This window comes from Pristiophorus japonicus, chromosome 5 (genome assembly GCF_044704955.1).
Source record: "Pristiophorus japonicus isolate sPriJap1 chromosome 5, sPriJap1.hap1, whole genome shotgun sequence".
In the NCBI taxonomy this organism is placed as follows: Eukaryota; Metazoa; Chordata; class Chondrichthyes; family Pristiophoridae; genus Pristiophorus; species Pristiophorus japonicus.
The window spans coordinates 92,116,823-92,135,784 of record NC_091981.1 but is presented as its reverse complement, the minus strand read 5'-3'; the positions used below and the strand labels follow the sequence as shown (position 1 = coordinate 92,135,784).

At 43.7% G+C, this 18,962-nt stretch overlaps 1 protein-coding gene across 1 annotated transcript in view; it reads right to left on the bottom strand.

The window, feature by feature from the left end:
* The window catches only part of LOC139264391 (A disintegrin and metalloproteinase with thrombospondin motifs 16), a 469,636-nt gene that overhangs the window by 447,401 nt on the left and 3,273 nt on the right, over positions 1–18,962 (bottom strand). Inside the window, exon 3 of the mRNA XM_070880768.1 lies at positions 11,430–11,755. Coding sequence (XP_070736869.1) covers positions 11,430–11,755 — 326 coding nt within the window. The remainder of the gene's footprint in view (positions 1–11,429; positions 11,756–18,962) is intronic.

The window sequence follows — 18,962 nt, the reverse complement described above, 5'->3', positions numbered from 1 at the left end:
AAAAAAAAATTTTGGTGGGGAAAGTTTGACTTAGTGAAAATGGTGCAGAACCTTGTTTTACAGGTACACTAGCGCTAGAATGTATGGCGCCAAACATTCTACCGCAGGTAGTAGACGCCGGCGCCCCAACACTGGGGAAGGTTTGGAGTGAGCTTTGGCGCCAAAAAAATTCACTGGGCGCTGAAAAAACGGCGACCAGTGATGGGCAAATTTGGACCCATAGTTTCAGAGTAAGGAGCCGCCCATTTAAAACTGAGATAAGGAGGAATTTCTTCTCAGGGTTGTAAATCTATGGAATTCTCTGTCCCAGAGCTGTGGAGGCTGGGTCATTGAATATATTTAAGGCAGAGATGGAGATATTTTTGAGCTATAAAGGGAATAAAGGGTTATGGGGAGTGGGCAGGGAAGTGGAGCTGAGTCCATGATCAGATCAGCCATGATCTTATTTAATGGCGGAGCTGGCTCAATGGGCCAAATGGCCTACTCCTGTTTCTTATGTTAATGATGTTATACCAATATCTTCAAACCTACAGTTTTTGCCATCTATTAATAGAACGGATATCTAAAAGGTCACAAACTACACGCTATCGATATATTTCAGCATGCTATATGTGAATAAAACCATATGTCCCCATGTTTTAGATCAACACCACTGCAACCATTCACTGTCATACTCAAAAATAATTTTTGGTATCCATTTCATAAAGTTTAATGGCTTGATTGGACAATGCTTCCCAGCAAGAGTCAGACAAGATAATGTGCATATGTTTAAAAACATTACCTTTAAAACCCAGGGGAAATGGGTCTGGTTATTTTCAGTGTTCAAAATAGCACAAGTCTCAAAAGATTAATTTTAAGATGAACGCAAGATGATCCCAATTTCAAAATATTTGGTTAACTGACCAAAATTTTTGTCGTGCATTCCAACAATAAAAAAAAAATCACACGGACCAGATCAAAATTTTGATACATTTTAGTTTCTTTTTAATCCACTGATGCCACCAAATTAGCAGGATCCATGGAACTCACACAAACATCACCTTAGCATCACAAATCTGCATAGGAATTTTCCATTTTATATTCACTTGGAACCAATTTTAGATGTCACAGAAGCAGCTTGCCTTTAAAGGCCAACAGAAAACTTAATTCTGCACAAGTCATTATAATTAGTCTACTGGAAAATTTAAAATTCTGCCAAATAATCACTTGCAACAGAAAAACTCAATTGTTGGACTTTGTTCTATTTAGTGTTCATCAAGGCAAGAGAAGTCATTGCTGATCACCTAATATCAGCATTAATTGTTCTTAGATCAAGTATGAAGCAGATAGATGCTGACTGAAGCTCCATTTACAGAGCCCCAACTCCAATTGCAACAAATAAGCACCCACTATTGACCTGATACATATGCTTTTGAATTCTCAGATTGAAAATGTCAATTTTAATATCAATGTTTAATTGTGAATAGTTTTGTATATGGATCATTTTCACAAATGTCCATTTCTAAATTGTGCACGGAATCAAACCCCAGCCCTCAAAATGTAAAATATACAGAGCAGCTACTATGGCAGCCAATTCCTCAAGCGCTAAATAAAACATAAATAACAATTCTGTAGACAATAGGTGCAGGAGTAGGCCATTCGGCTCTTCGAGCCTGCACTACCATTCAATACGATCATGACTGATCATGCAACTTCAGTACCCCATTCCGGCTTTCTCTCCATACCCCTTGATCCCTTTAGTCGTAAGGGCCACATCTAACTCCCTTTTGAATATATCTAACGAACTGGCCTCCAGAACTTTGTGGTAGAGAATTCCATAGGTTCACAATTCTCAGTGAAGAAGTTTCTCCTAAATGGCTTACCCCTTATCCTTAGACTATGATCCCTGGTTCTGAACTTCCCCAACATCGGGAACATTCTTCCTGCATCTAACCTGTCCAATCTCGTCAGAATTTTATATGTTTCTATAAGATCCCCTCTCTTTCTTCTAAATTCCATTGAATAGAAGCCTAGTCGATCCAGTCTTTCTTCATATGTCAGTCCTGCCATCCCAGGAATCAGTCTGGTGAACCTTTGCTGCACTCCCTCAATAGCAAGAATGTCCTTCCTCAGATTAGGAGACCAAAACTGTACACAATACTCAAGGTGTGGCCTCACCAAGGAGTATTACAGGGAGTTAGCACAGTTATCTTTTACCTCTGGGTCCTGGATTTGTATCCAGCTCTGACTGACGAGATGAAAATTTGCTCTCAGTTCTGCTGTAGTGTTCCACATGAAATGAATTTGTGCAATCTCAAACCAGCTTGTTGTGGATGTGGGCCCACAGCACATAACCCACAAATAGACAAGATCAAAAGATAGTTACAGGTAAGGAAGGCCATTCAGTTCAACTTAGTTCATCCAACCACAACCATCTGAAGCAACACCCTGCATCCAATTATTACTTAAATTTTGCTACAGTTTTCACCTCTGCTCGATCTGGAAATTCATTCCATGTATTGATCACCCTTTATGTGAAGAAAAATTTCCTGATATGAACACTAAATTTACCTTTTACTAGTTTGAACCAGTGTCCTCTTGTTCTACTCTTGCAATTCACTTTGAAGTAATTCTCTAATTTACATTTGCCATACTGTTTACAAATGGGCACTAAGAGCTCAAGTTTCGGCCTCAGTTGCTCCTGACTTTGGAGCAACTGGTGTAGAATGGAGTATCTTAGAAATTCAAATTCTCGGCATTTAGTTTGCTCCAGTTCTATCTAATCAGTTAGAACAGTTTCACTTTGGAACAGAATTTTTTTTTCCCAAAAGGGGGCAGAAGGTGAAGGAGGAGGAGAAGGGGAAAGGAGAAGAGGGGGGGAGGAGAAGGGGAAAGGAAAGGAGAGGGGGGGGGAGAAAGGGAAAGGAAAGGAGAGGGGGGGGGAGAAAGGGAAGGAAAGGAGAGGGGGGGGGGAAGGGAAGGAGAGGGGGGGGGGAAGGGAAGGAGAGGGGGGGGGAAGGGAAGGAGAGGGGGGGGGAAGGGAAGGGAAGGAGAGGGGGGGGAAGGGAAGGGAAGGAGAGGGGGGGGGAAGGGAAGGGAAGGAGAGGGGGGGGGGGGGAAGGGAAGGGAAGGAGAGGGGGGGGGGGAAGGGAAGGGAAGGAGAGGGGGGGGGGGGGAAGGGAAGGGAAGGAGAGGGGGGGGGAAGGGAAGGGAAGGGAAGGGGGGGGGGGGAAAGGGAAGGAAAGGAGAGGGGGGGGGAAGGGAAGGAAAGGAAAGGAAAGGAAAGGAAAGGAGAGGGGGCGGGGGGGGGGGAAGGGAAGGGAAGGGAAGGGGGGGGGGGGGGAAAAGAGGGAGAGAGAGGCTGAACGGGCCGGGCCCAAGACTTCGGGCAGGGCCCGTCCCCAGCACCAGATTTACAGGTAGGTGGCGTTGTGTCGGGTCGGGTCCGGGGCGGGGGTGGGGTTGCGGAGGGAGGTTGGGTTGGTTCGGGTCGGGGGCGGGGGGAGGGAGGAGGGGAGGTCGGTTCGGTTCAGGTCGGGGAGCGGGGGAGGGAAGGCGGGTCGGGTCGGGTCCGGTCTGGGGGCGGGGAGGAAGCGGGGGTTGGGCCGTCGAGGAAGCAGGTGCTGGGCATGGGAGGCAGCCTTATGCACACAGCCCCAGTGAGGCCATTCGGCCAGGGCTAGGGGCTGCGTGCTTCGGGCCCCTCCCACACAGTTTTGGGCGCCTGGAGCTACTGCACATGCGCGCCCACTGTAGCGCGCGTGTGCAGAGGTCCCGGCACTGTTTTCAGCGCAGGGACCTGGCTCTGCTCCCTACAGCTCGTGCTGCGCCGCACCCGGCTCCAGAGGACCAGCAGGGAACCGGAGAATCTGTAAGTTTTTTTTTTAGGCGCACTTTGTGGCGCGAAAAACGGGCGTCCAGGTTGGGGCTGCGCCATTCTAGGCGCGACCCGAAACTTGGGCCCATTATTACAAATATCATAGATATGATATCCAGCCTTGGAAGTGGGGGTGGGGGGGGGGGGGGGGGTGGAGGGGTGGGGGAATCACTGAGGTGCACCAAGTATTCTTCAGAGATTGGGATATTATTGGTCCAGTAGAAACTAAGCTTTACTCAGCGCTATGATTGGTATTTTGTGCTCAACATGGATGTGTGCAAAAATGTTGTATTCCTTAAAACAAGTTTCACACCTCACAAAATTCATCAAATGACTCAGTCTTTTCAACTTTGCAGCACTTCTTTAAATACACAAGCTTAGATTTTTCACTTTTGGTATAGTTTAAGCCAAAAATGGTTATTGGCATGTTTTAGACAGACTCAAATCGAAGAGTGCCATCTACATCAAATTTTCCTAGGTCAGCTCATTCAGGTGCAGATTGGGACAGGTTCACACTAGTAACTAGAAAATTGTAAGTAAAATTAAAAAGGGATGGGGACGATTAAAGTGGTGCAGACAAAAGTTCTGAAAGACTTGAGCCTCTGTCGCATTTCAATCCATTTGTCATGCTGAAGGGAAAAGAAAACCAATTGGTATAACTTTCAACTTCAGCAGCAACATAACACTGGCATTATTGGATCACCGCCCATTATATACGCCGTGACAATGGAGAAAAAAATTGTGGGCTGTATAATGGGCAGCCGATCCAATACCACCAGTTTTAGGTTCCCCCCAAAGTTGAAAATTATCCCACTATGTAGCCATGTATCTACAGGCAAGTGAGGAGCAACCCAGCTGCTAGTGTTGGACGTTAAATTGGCTGTTCGATGTTGCACGAGGAAGTTGTGGGAAACATTGCCCTCTTATTCCATAATGCCATTCCCAGGTCAGCATTGTAGCATATCTGCAAGAAGGTGGAACAATGTTGCAGGCCACAACTGATCATTACTATTCCTAAATGTGCCTGCCCTGTGCCAGCCCTTTGCTGCAGGTATCCTTGAGCCAGATTTGTCTCTCTGTTGCCCCTTACAAGAAAAGGAATAGCTTTCACAAAAATACAGCAAGGCTACATTAACTGAAAACCTTCCTTTGTGGACAGTAGGTAATACTCAACCACAAAATGATTTAAACACTTCAGCCTTGTCATTATATTTACTGGAACTGAAGTTATGTACATTTATAAAAGTATAATACAACTTTAGCTTTTACTTCCAAGCAGCTGTTTAAACACAATTTCTTGTCGATTTCAGTAGATAGCAATTCTGGACATTAGTATCCTTTTAGACTAAAGAAACTGAAATGTTAATTTACTGTATAAATTGTATGTCAAATAATGTACAATATGTACCAAACATGTTGCACCTTTCTCTCCCAAACATTTAGCAGAGAAATGCACCAAATACTTGTAACTGCAGGATGGGGAATATTCTTCTGAACAATGCTGGTCATTTTGGGGAAGAAGTAGAAGCTCTTCTGTTTTTATTCCAGCTTTCAGCATCCACAGTATTTTGCTTTTGCAGAAGTTCTGCTCTTGAAGCTCTTTGGAGGAAAGTGGGTAATTATAGATCATCATGGTCATAACTTTACTCTTTTGTCAATGAGCTCTGATCACAAGACACAGATAGACAAACACAACAACAACTCTGCTGCCTGTCTCTTAACGCGCACCAAGTCCCATTCACCCATCACCTATGCTTGTCGATTTAAATTTGCTGGCTGTACCTCAATTTTAAAATTCTTGTGCTTGTTTTCAAATCCCTCCATGGCCTCTTCCCCTCCATATATCTGTAACCTCTTTCAGCCCTACAACCCTCCAAGATCTCCAAGCTCCTCCGATTCAGGCCTCTTGCGCAACCTGATTTTCATTCCTCCACCATTGGCACCCAGCTTTCAGCTGCCTCGGCCCCAAGCTCTGGAATTCCCTCCCTAAACCTCTCCTCCTCTCTTTCTTCCTTTAAGATGTTACTTAAAAATTACCTCTTTGACCAAACCTTTGGTCACTTGTCCTAATATCTCATTATGTGGCTTGGTGTCCTGTGAAGTGCCTTGGGATGTTTTACTACTTTGAAGGCGCTATATGACAATGTCGGAAATTGCCCAAGTATGTCCTGTCTACAAAAAGTAGGATAAATACAATCCGGCTAATTACTACCCATCAGCTTACTCTCAATCAGCAAAGTGATGGAAGGTGTCGTAGACAGTGCTATCAAGTGGCACTGGCTCACCAATAACCCGCTCGCCGATGCTCAATTTGGGTTGCGCCAGGACCACTCAGCTCCAGACCTCATTACAGCCTTGGTCCAAACATGGACAAAAAAGCTCAATTCCAGAGGAGAGAGGCAGAGTGTGGCACCAAGGAGCCCTCGTAAAACTGAAGTCAATGGGGACCAGGGGGAAGAACTCTCCAGCGGCTGGAGTCATAACTAGGAAAAAGGAAGATGGCTATGGTTGTTGGAGACCTTCCCTCCATCATAAAGTCAGAAGTGGAGAGGTTCCTTGATGATTGCAGTGTTCAGTTCCATTTGCACTTACTCAGATAATGAAGCAGTCTGTACTTACATGCAGCAAGACCTGGACAACCTCCAGGCTTGGGCTGATAAGTGGCAAGTCATATTCATGCCACAAGCCTCAGGAAATGACCAACTCCAACAAGAAAAAAAAAAAGTGTTTAACCACCTCCCCTTGACATTCAACGGCATTGCCATTGTCAAAGTCCCCCACCATCAACATCCTGGGGATCACCATTGACCAAAAACTTAACTGGACCGGCCACATAAATACTGCAGCTACAAGAGTACATCAGCGGTTGGAGAGTGGAGAGTGATTCAACTCCCGACTCCCCAAAGTCTTTCCACCATCTACAAGGCACAAGTCAGCAGTGTGATGGTATACTCTCCCCTTGCCTGAATGAGAAGCTTAACACCATCCAGGACAAAACAGCCCGCTTAATCTGCACCACCTTAAACAAACATTCACTCCCTCCACCAATGGAATACCATTGCTATCATGTGTACCATCTACAAGATGCACTCAGCAACGTGCTAAGGCTTCTTCGACAGCACCTTCCAAACCCACGACTTCCATCACCTAGATAGAAAAGGGCAGCAGGTGCATGGGAATACCACCACCTCCAAGCTCCCCTCCAACTCATACACAATCCTGACTTGGAAATAGATCATCAACCTTTCATCGCCACAAGGACTTCAGCAGTTCAAGAAGTCGGCTCAACACCATCTTCTCAAGGGCAACTATAAATGCTGGTCTTGCCAGAGATGCCCACATCCCATGAATGAATCAATAAAAAACAAATAAATGCAAGTTATTATTGTTGCATTCCACCATGAATTTTATGCCGATTCCCATTAGTAGCATAAAGCCCGTGTCAAATTCCATTTGTTCATGGGATGTGCACAATAAAGGCAATGCTGCATTTACTGCCCATCCCCAGTTGCCCCAGGTGATAGTAGGCATTCTTCTTGAAATGCTTCCGTCCTCAGGTAAGAATGTACCCGTGATGTTGTTAGGTAGGGAATTTGAAGATATTGAATAAACAACAATGAGGGAATGGAAATATACTTAAATCAGGATAATATACAACTTGGAGTGAAACCTGGAGGTGATGGTATCCCCAAAGATAATGCTATTCTAAGCCTTGTTAGCAGAGGTAATTTAGTTGCTCCATCTCTGCAACAGCTGCAGGCGACATATTGTTGTGGAACTCCTTGAGCATCATGGTATCACAATGGACATTAAAATTGACCCTACTCTATTTAGCAGTGTGAGCCAACCCATTGAGCTGCTAGGCTTGCAGTGCTATAGATCAGTTAGCCTAACATCTGTGTTTGGGAAAATGTTGGAGTCCATTATTAAACAAGCAGTAAGCAGGGCATTTAGAAAAGCAAAATTCGGTCAGGCAGAGTCAGCATGGATTTATGAAGGAGAAGTCATGTTTGACAAATTTGCTGGAGTTCTTTGAGGATGTAACAAACAAGGTGGATAAAAGGGAACCAGTGGATGTAGTGTATTTGGACTTCCAGAAGGCATTTGACAAGGTGCCACAAAAAAGGTTACGGCACAAGATAAAAGTTCACGGGGTTGGGGGTAATATATTAGCATGGATAGAGGATTGGCTAACTAACAGAAAACAGAGAGTCTGGATAAATGGTTCATTCTCGGGTTGGCAACCAGTAACTAGTGGGGTGCCGCAGGGATCAGTGCTGGGACCCCAACTATTTACAATCTATATGAACGACTTGGAAGAAGGGACCGAGTGTAACGTACCCAAATTTGCTGATGATGCAAAGATGGGAGAAAAGCAATGTGTGAGGGAGACACAAAAAATCTGCAAAAGGACATAGGCAGGCTAAGTGAGTGGGGAAAAATGTGTCAGATGGAGTATAATGTTGGAAAGTGTGAGGTCATGCACTTTGGCAGAAAAAAAAATCAAAAAGCAAGTTATTATTTAAATGGAGAAAGACTGCAAAGTGCCGCAGTACAACAGGACCTGGGGGTACTTGTGCATGAAACACAAAAGGATAGTATGCAGGTACAGCAAGTGATCAGGAAGGTCAATGGTATCTTGGCCTTTATTGCAAAGGGGAAGTAGTATAAAGCAGGGAAGTCTTGCTACAGCTATGTAAGATATTTGAGAGGCCACATCTGGAATACTGCGTGCAGTTTTGGTTTCCATATTTACGAAAGGATATATTTGCTTTGGAGGCAATTCAGAGAAGATTCACTAGGTTGATTCTGGGGACGAGGGGGTTGACTGATGAGGAAAGGTTGAGTAGGTTGGGCCTTTACTCATTGGAATTCAGAAGAATGAGAGGCGATCTTATCGAAATGTATAAGATTATGAGGGGGCTTGACAAGGTGGATGCAGAGAGGATGTGTCCACTGATGGGGGAAGACTAGTTCTAGAGGGCATGATCTTAGAATAAAGGACCGTCCATTTAAAACAGAGATGAGGAGAAATTTCTTCTGAGCGTTGTAAATCTGTGGAACTCGCTGCCTCAGAGAGCTCTGGAAGCTGAGACATTGAATTAAATTTAAGACAAAAATAGACAGGTTATTAAAAGATAGGGGATAAGGAGTTATAGGGAGCGGGTGGGGAAGTGGAGCTGAGTCCATGATCAGATCAGCCATGATCTTATTGAATGGCAGAGCAGGCTCGAGGGGCCGTATGGCCTACTCCTGTTCCTATTTCTTGTGTTATGTTCTTATATGGTCAGAAATGGGGATGTTTGCTGAAGATTGCAGTGTTCAGTTCCATTTGCAACTCCTCAGTTAATGAAGAAGTCCGTTCACGCACGCAATAAGCCCTGGACGACATTCAGGCTTGGGTTGATAAGTGGCAAGTATCATTCGCACCACAAAAATGCCAGGCAATTACCATCTCCAACAAGACAGAGTCGGACGACTATCCCTTGACATTCAACAGCATTACTATTGCCAAATCCCCCACCAACATCATCCTGGGGGTCACCATTGACCAGAAACTTAACTGGACCAGCCACAATGCCTAAACCCGGCACTTGCGATCTATCAAAGTTTCTTTTGACAGATCGTACAAATGCAAAAGTAAAGGGCCTCTTTGGGCTATTTGCCAACTCCTGCCCAGTGAATGTCCTTAAAACTCTTATTAGAAGAGTTTTAAAAAGATAGAAAAAAATCAATGTTATGACTAATTTTTAATCTTTAAAACCCTGTCCATTAAGGCAAGTTTATTTTAACACTATTAAAACAACATTAAAAAAACAAACATTCTAAAACAATTTAATTCAATTCTAGTAATTTTAAATAAGTGAGGTGTTTTTTTCCATTTATGTAAAGTGTTTTCTTTATTTTGGGGGGTATATTCCCATTCATAATACTGGGAGCTCCGAGCTGCCATTACTATGAATGGGAATATTACATTTTAATTGGTGGTCCAGGCCCACGTGATCCCAGGATGCACTTACACACCTGGGATGAGTGGGCCTCTGCGCTGGGCTGCACAGCTAGGCCTCGGAGCCGAAGTGTTCGTTCCTTCGGGATCACCAGCTATTTTCATAATTTTTTTTTGCAGTCGGAGGCATCTGACCGCAATTTCGGGGCCATCGTTTTTAAATTAACCTGATTTCTGGTTATAGTGTCTAGAGTTTAGTTTTCTGCTTTCCAAAGACTAGTATCAAGGATTATGTCAAGTCATGTTAATTACTGTAATAAAGGTTTTAGTTTTGCTACATTACCTATTAAGATAGATTTTCTACGTTCTTGCATGTGGCAAGGTATGCCAGGGTACATTGTAATATTGTAGGCACACTGGGCAAAGACTTCAAAAACCTACACCATTGTGAATCACATTCGCTTATATAAGTGGCATTTGGCATGGAGCACAAAAAACTATCTGGTGAAGCCTTAAAAATGTAACAGAGGTAACTTGCATATACCTACATGTGTGCATTTGTGCTCTACTACAATTTGGCCTTAAGTTGCAATGAGTGATTCATGCACAACACCCAGGTAAGTCTATCAGGAGTACAAGTCCTGAATTCTTGAACAATAACTTGGAATGTTTTTTACCCATTGATTTAGCAATTAAATGTATTTCATTAATAAAATGCAAACTTCTTTTAAATGTTTGAAATGAAAAGAGGATCAGATACCAAAATGGCTGAGTAGCTGACTTATGTCATTCAAATGAGGCATGGCAGTTAAAATCTGCTGGGCCTCCGACTCAAACTCCCAGGTAGGAACGCCATTAACTCCCAGTAGAAAGCCAGCGGGAGTGATTATTGGCACTTTAAGAATCCAAAGTTAACAGAATAAGATGGTAGCTGTGTTCAGCACATTTTGTGAAAAGAGTTAAATCTACTTGTGCAAATCATCGTCATGGTTTGTTCTTGGATCTCAAAGACAGCCAGAATATCATCTAATTTTTTGCAGTGAATTCTTTGGTGACTGATGAGATCAATTTTTCATCAGAATGAATATCCGCAGAGAGGACAGTAGATGCCAGATACACCAGGTTGGGAATCTGGATTTTTCCAAGTGAGACTTGTGTAAATAGTGTTACTAAGTATAACTAGCCTTCTTTTTAGCATCAATTATTTAAAAGCTTAAAATAAAACTGGCACTCTATTTGTTGACAAGGAATAATATTAAGAGGCCTAGGTCAGCGTCGTGCACTAAATAATTACATGACAATTCACTTAGTTTTTAAATACTTTGTCAATGAAATGTAGTCACCAATTTGCATTGACATCAGCAATTCAACAATAACATTAGAATTATTGTATACATTTTGTAAGTGTACATTTTCTCTTGCAACATTATTTTTGTAAAAATCATTGGGTTCAAGATTGTGCTGTACCAAATAATGTGCCTGCTGTGTACAATTTGTTCTATGAATTGAACAGTGGTGGTTTGGCAAAGCAGTTCCAATTTGAAAGCAAGCACAACTTGCTACCCCTCCAAAAACCATCCCTACAACGATTACTTAGTCCCTTTAAAAATAATTTGTTTGACTCACCAAGCCTTTGCATGTAGAAAATGCCACTGAAGAGTTGCTGTGAGATATTAGAGCACCTTGGTAGAAGCACAGCTCCTCTGGGTAATAATGCTCTACAGATTTTAAACCTTGTTTTCCCAAAGTCTGAACTGTAAATCCAGGAGGTATTAGGCCTTCAGACGTTCTTAGTTCCAAATGAAACTCCTGGCCAAATCCATTTAGTTTGAAGTAGAGGGATTCATCACCAACATTATGAACTGATCGCTTCTTTCTCTGCTGATGGGTTACTGTATGAGAGATATAATCACCACTGCTGTCAGCTTCATATGGAGTCACAATTTCGTATTCTGCAAAAGTACAACCATATCCATTACTGGGTTGGTCTTAAAGCTGCACTGCTTCATAAAACATATGGTTAACACTTCAATTTAAAAAAAATCACATTTGCAATGCATCCAATTTTGAAATTATTTCAATTTTATTTATTTTGTACAAGTTTCAGGGTGCTCAGTCTTGATGCTCCTTAAAATCACTTCAAGTCTGAGGTTACCAAAAAAGGTAGTAAGGAATAATTGCCTATATTTAGAAATTCATAAAATATTTTTAAAAATAAATATGGAAACCAGCTCACATTTAAAAAGATGGTTTAAATCTCTGTAAATATTATAATCAAAACTTTAAACAAACAAATATGTACAGCACAGGCATATACACATACAACTCTAGACACATATGGAAAGAAGGATTAGCAAATAAGGTATGTCATGGTGAAATGGCAGCATGGATTGAAAAATATACATAAACAATAAAATGAACTGTACACTTAAATGGGACAAGTATCTATAGAAAATTGATAGTGAATTATTCAAAAGTCAATATTCCCCATAGCTAGTGGTACCTAGTCCAGACAGGATCAAGTACTTACTGAAACATGCAAGTGGAATTGTAAATTGAAGGAACATTGAAGACATTACAGATGTATGAATCTAAAACTCGGAACACATTGGTATTTGAGAAAACCAAAGAGCAAAAGACAAGTAAATGGCATTATTCTCCCCCACCCGCTGCTCTTCCCCACCCCCACCTCCTCTATTTTAAAGTGTATCTTCCCTGCTCCTTAGGTCTGGCTCATACAATATTCCCATTATAAATTATGAGCAGATAGCCTGCCCCTGGACCTTTGCCAATTCTACTAGGAGATGGGGGTGGAGAGGAACAACCTTAGGTTCAGCCTTTTTTCCTGAGGGGTTGCATCTGTCAATCCTGCTTAGCATGTCCCACTGGGCTCAACTGAAATGCGAACTTTCCATGTGGGGAAAATCACAACCATGAAGCTGCATCCTGCCACTCCATGGCTCAATTCTTTAAAACAAGTCAAGACAGAGTTGGACAATGCTTTTTGTCTGGAATGAACAATAAAAGCTCATTGGCTTTCCTTTAATACAACTCTTTTGTTCAAGAAATTCATGGAAAGAAACACAAAAATCATTCACATAAACTTTGTATCACAAATGTTTAAAAAAAATTGAGATGGAGATACTATTGATAAACTGCATGAGTTTCACTTTTGTGCTTTACATCTTAATGTATTGCTCCCTTATAATTAATTTCAGTCAGTGCATCATCTTATATGGAAGAAACATAACTATACAACAGTTATTGTTGGTAACAGAATAAGTGTTACATTTTTTTTTGTTTACTCCACAATCTCTTGAAGCTGCTGACCTTTACTGGGGCACCAGCACCTCAACCAAGTGGCCATTCTTCCTTTAGGACGCTAGACTTCAAGTACTAACAAACTATTTAACCACATGGGGCATCATAGCCAAGCCCACTGTTGTCCTTACCTGATGTTCAGAGACAGACAATGCACTTGCCAGTAGGATCATGGGACAGCAGTCAGGAGGTCATCTGCTTGGTTCTTCCCCTCCCTAGTTCAGGGCAACTATAGCACCCCAACTGGGGCATCAACGGAGATCAGCTTACTCAGCACAGACAAAAGGAGCAAACCTGGAACTTTTGATCTGGATCTGTATCTGTACTGCTCAATACCATATCCAAGAGACAAATTCTGTAGTTTAAATGCTCATGACTGTCCTGTTGAATTTGACTGCAATACTGATTTGAACTCTTGTGCCTTAAATGACTATTTTTGCACTTAGATCTGAGCCACACACAGAAGTACTGAAATAGTTGTGGTAAAAACTTGTCTGATTATGCTCCTGTGAAGCACCTTGGGAAGTTTTACTACATTAAAAGGCATTATATAAATGCAACTTGTAGAAATCACTGGAATTTAACAGATCGAACCATGTTTATACTAATAAAACATACACTGTAATGTCGAGGAATACTGTGGATTTTGCAGAAGGGTATCGAAATTCCCTTTCTTTCCAGGTGGCCAATAAATCTGCATCTGAATCAAGATGCTGAAGGCATGATTATTCCATGAATCGACATGAACAAGCAATTGCATGTTTTTTATGGGGGATTAAGTGTGTTTATATAAATAGCACATAATGTAGATAAGGTAATTAAGTGACATCCAGCTGTTGGCTTATTTTATATAAAAAGGTGAAGATTAAGGTTATAGTCAGTCAAGAAGATATTTTCAATAATTACCACGCTTATGAGTCCCCTGTACACATGTAAACAACACATTAAAATGGTTTAAATCAATCAATAATGGCAGTGCTGCAAACATTAAGAATACTCTGGAAAGAAAAACAGATGTTTTATTGCAGGTACCTAAGTATAGATGCTCTTTAGTGATTATTGCACAGGAAAATAATTAGCACAGAAGCCACTATGAGTTGGACAATTGATTCAGAAACAAGGGTAAGTGCCATAACATGTTCAACTATTTGATTTGTGACTGTGCTTTTATTGTGTAATTTAGCTCAACATGTAAATCAAAACTCAAGTTTCCTAGGATACATAATCTACTTAATGACTAATTATGAGGAAAATAATCCCATTCATTATGCTATGTAATAATACTGAACACACACACTAAAAAAGTATTACTTCATGAATGACGTACATAACAGTTGAACACCCGAACTCTTGAAACCTGGTAAAGCAAGTTCTTAATTTCCAGAGCACTAGTACAGCATTTCAAATCCGAGGGTTCAGCATTCCAACCTTTCATTTTAACATTACAATGACTACCAGTTAATCAAAGCCACCGCACTACACAAACTGTTTCACTTTAGTGCTGCATCACACATTCTACTTAAAAATATAATTTTAACTGGGACTTCAAACAATTCATGATCAACAAAATTTAAAAAAACATGAGGCTGCTTTAAATAGGAAATCATAAGAATGGGCCGGGGGGGGGGGGGGGGGGGGCGGAAGTTTAAAAATAAATCCAGTGTTCCCAGGAGGCATCCAACCATGTAAAAAAAAAAGAGAACACATACTTGTTTATAGATGGGAAATATGTACAGGCAGTTTAATGCAACAGAACTGCCCATTAATTATTTGTTTCCATGGCAATATTAGCACTTCATAATGACCTCTACATGTGGGGCCAACTGATTAATAGTTTGAGGAGGCAATCAGTTGGTGTTCGGAGAAACTAGCAATTTGTTATATTAAATGGATCACTCTCTGGACCACAATCTTCAGATTAATTACACGGTAAGATTCAGTGAGTACTATTTCTTACAGGTCTGGAATAAACTTTTGCTTAAGTGCACAAAGAGATTGGCCTGGGTTTTGCGGTCAGTACCGCCATACCTCCTTTGAAATCCACTGCAAGTTCAGGATTCATGCGCGAAATCTGGTACTGGCGGTCTGTCAACGTACATGTTGACAGGCCATCCATGCTGGCCATGAAAAAGCAATCACTGGCACAGAGTTGAGCTATTTGCCAGCGACTGGCCAGCAATTGCGCACGGTAATGTTACGGTTTATGCAAACAGACACACGGCCTATTTGCATCAGCGTAAAGGGTTACCTCAGGCATTAAATATTTTCATGTCATAAAATGTATGTGTATAATTTATCAAATGAGTTTCTGCAAATATTGGCCCAAATTACAGTTTTAATGTCTAAAATTAATTTAATTTTTTTTTTTTTTTTAAATGAGTTTGGTGGAATTAAGATAATTACAAATAAAATTCCAATTCTGTAAATTGTAATTAGATTAGATTTCAGGATTCCATTACATCCCATTACAGGAATCCCTTCAGAAATGATTAAAATGGAACTCTGCTTTGTGATTGGAGGACCAGACCCATGTGATCCCAGGGTACGCTTCCGCACCTCCTGCGTCCCTGGGATCCGTGGGCCATTACACTGCCCTCCGCCTCGCAGCCTCAGACTGCAAGTTTTTACAGCCTCACTGCCAGCAGTAATTCTTTCATGGGTCGGCGGTGTACTCCGAAGGTACGCCTCCAACTGCAATTTTTGGCCCATTATGTACCAGTTTTTAAACTGCTTTAGCACCAAGATGGCGGATGGGATAGCAGCTTCCTAGGGAGCTCTCCCCGAACAAACCTCCCTCTGACCATCTGCTGCCATTCTTCACCTCTCTCCCCCCTTCAATTTCTTTCTCTCCTCCCCCCCCACTCCTAATAGTGGGTGCACTAAGACCCCCAAAGTATTTTCTTACCCCTAAAACCCATGCTGCAAGGGCCCACTGCCCATCCCCCAATCAAGACTTACCTTCCAGATCAACCTCCCTGCTGCCATGTCCCTCCAACTGAACTCTCACTTCTCGCTCCCCACTGGCCGACTCAGCTGCTCCAACTGATCCCCGGTGATCTCAACGGTGGTGAACCTCTGACCAGCTCCAACCACAGGTTTGGGCCCTATTTTCACTACTCGTCTTCACGCACGAGCCTTCCCCCCTTCGGACCTCCATCCCTCCAACAGCCGTTGTCCTGGCCTCCCCCTGATGCATACAATGGCTGTGACCACTCTGACCACTCATCCTTCCACGAAGTGGACTTCTGACCATACCAATGCCTGCCCTCGGCCAGGCCTCGGTTTTCTTACCACCTCACCGAAGGGCGCTGCTCAGCGCCGAGCTAACAGCTCGCACTCCGCCATGGGCAACTAGGCCCATACAGTAGTGCCTGGTCTCCAGTCGCCTTGGATCCCCTTACCACTGGACCAAGACCTTACTCTGTTAAGCCCGTGTGGTAGCCGGTGTGCAATGGCCATCCCACGTTAAAAGAACTCACACACAGGCATCTTCCACCCTTCAAAATGAAGTTCGGAACCTGGACCATCAGGACCCTCCTGGACAACCCCCAACAGCGACAGACCAGAACTCCGCACCGCCATTGTTGCCCGGGAACTTAGCCGTTTTGACGTCGACATCGCCGCCCTAAGCGAGACGCAGCAGGCAGGGGAAGGCCAGCTCAAAGAACAAGGTGGATGTTATACCTTCTTCTGGAAAGACAAACCAGAAGGCAGCCGCCTCCATGGAGTTGGGTTCGCCATCAAGAACGAGCTCGTTGACCGCCTCAGAGACTCCACCTGCGGGATTAGCAAATGTCTCATGATTCTCCGGCTCACCCTATCCTGGAACCAGTGCGCCACAGTTATCAGTGTGTATGCCCCAACACTCGACGCAGCAGATGAGGCCAAAGAGGTATTCTGCTCTAGCCTCGAACAATCCCTGTTCCGCATCCCTACGGACAACAAACTGATCCTCTTCGGTGACTTCAGCGTCAGAGTCGGTAGGGTCACAGACCTCTGAGGAGGAATGATCGGCAGAGAGGGGTTAGTGAAAACCAACTCCAGCAGTACCCTGTTCCTGACAAAATGTCTAGAACATGACCGTGCCATTACCAACACCTTGTTCCGTCAGAGGGCAAAGTACAAGGCATCATGGCAACACCCTCGCTCCAAGCACTGGCACCTGCTCGACTACCCGCCTCCATCTCAGCAAAACCCCAGCCGTGCACGAGGTAGAAAAGGCCATTCGTCAGCTCAAGAACAAGGAGGCATCAGGAAAAAATGGAATCCCCACGGTCACTAAAGTATGGCGGAGAGGCACTATTGGCACGAATGCATGGCCTCATCGCTCTCATCTGGAAGGAATGCATGTCTGGAGATCTCAGATGCCGTAATCGTGAGCATCTTTAAAAAAGGGGACAAGTCCAATTGCAACAACTGTTGTCGGCCGCTGGGAAAGGCATCAAAAGAATCCTCCTGTCTTCTCCATTATAGCTGAGGAGCTCCTCCCAGAATCACAATGCAGATTGCATCCATTACGGGATACAACGGACATGATCTTCACACTGCGACAACTGCAAGAGAAATGCAGGGAACAGCACCAACCCTTGTACATGGCCTTCTTTGACCTCACAAAAGTCTTTGACCCTTAACCACAAGGGACTATAGAACATCCTCCTCCATTTTGGCTATCCCCAAAAGTTTGTCGCATCCTCCACGTCCTCCACGACGACATGCAAGCCGTAATCCTGACCAACGGATCCACCACAGACCCAATCCACATCCAGACTGGGGTCAAGCAGGGCTGCGTCATCGCGCCAACCGTATTATCGATCTTCCTCGCTGCAATGCTCCATCTCATGCTCAACAAGCTCCCCACTGGAGTGGAACTAAACTATAGAACCAGTGGGAACCTGTTCAACCTTCGTCGCCTCCAGGCTAGATCCAAGACCATCCCTTCCTCTGTCATCGAACTACAGTACGCGGCCGACGCTTGCGTCTGCGCACATTCAGAGGTAGAACTCCAAGCCATCGTCAACATCTTCACCGAGGCATACGAAAGCATGGGCCTTACACTAAACATCCAGAAGACAAAGGTCCTCCACCGACCTGACCCCGCCAAACAGCACTGCCCTCCTGGTCATCAAAATTCACAGTGCGGCCTTGGACAACGTGGATCACTTTCCATACCTCAGAAGCCTACTATCAAACAAGGGCAGACTTCGACGACGAAGTCCATCGCCGCCTTCAGTGCACCAGCGCAGCCTTCGATCGCCTGATGGAGAGTGTTCGAAGATTAGGACCTCAAATTTGCCACCAAGCTTATGGTCTACAGGGCTTTAGTGATACCCGCCCTCCTATATGGCTCAGAGACATGGACCATATACAATAGACACCTCAAATCGCTGGAGAAATACCACCAACGTTGTCCCCGCAAAATCCTGCAAATCCCCTAGGAGGATAGACACACCAACGTCAGTGTTGTCGATCAAGCCAACATCACCAGCATCGAACCACTGACCACACTCGACCAGCTCTGTTGGGTGGGCCACATCGGCCGCATGCCCGACACAAGACTCCCAAAGCAAGCGCTCTACTCGGAACTCCTACACAGCAAGCAATCCCTAGGCGGACAGAGGAAACGTTTCAAGGACACCCTCAAAGCCTTTTTGATAAAGTGCAACATCCCACCGACACCTGGGAGTCCCTGGCCAAAGACCACCCTAAGTGGAGGAAGAGCATCCGAGAAGGCGCTGAGCACATCAAGTCTCGTCGCCGAGAGCATGTAGTAAACAAGTGCAGGCAGCGGAAGGAGCATGCGGCAAACCAGACTCCCCACCCACCCTTTCTTTCAACGAT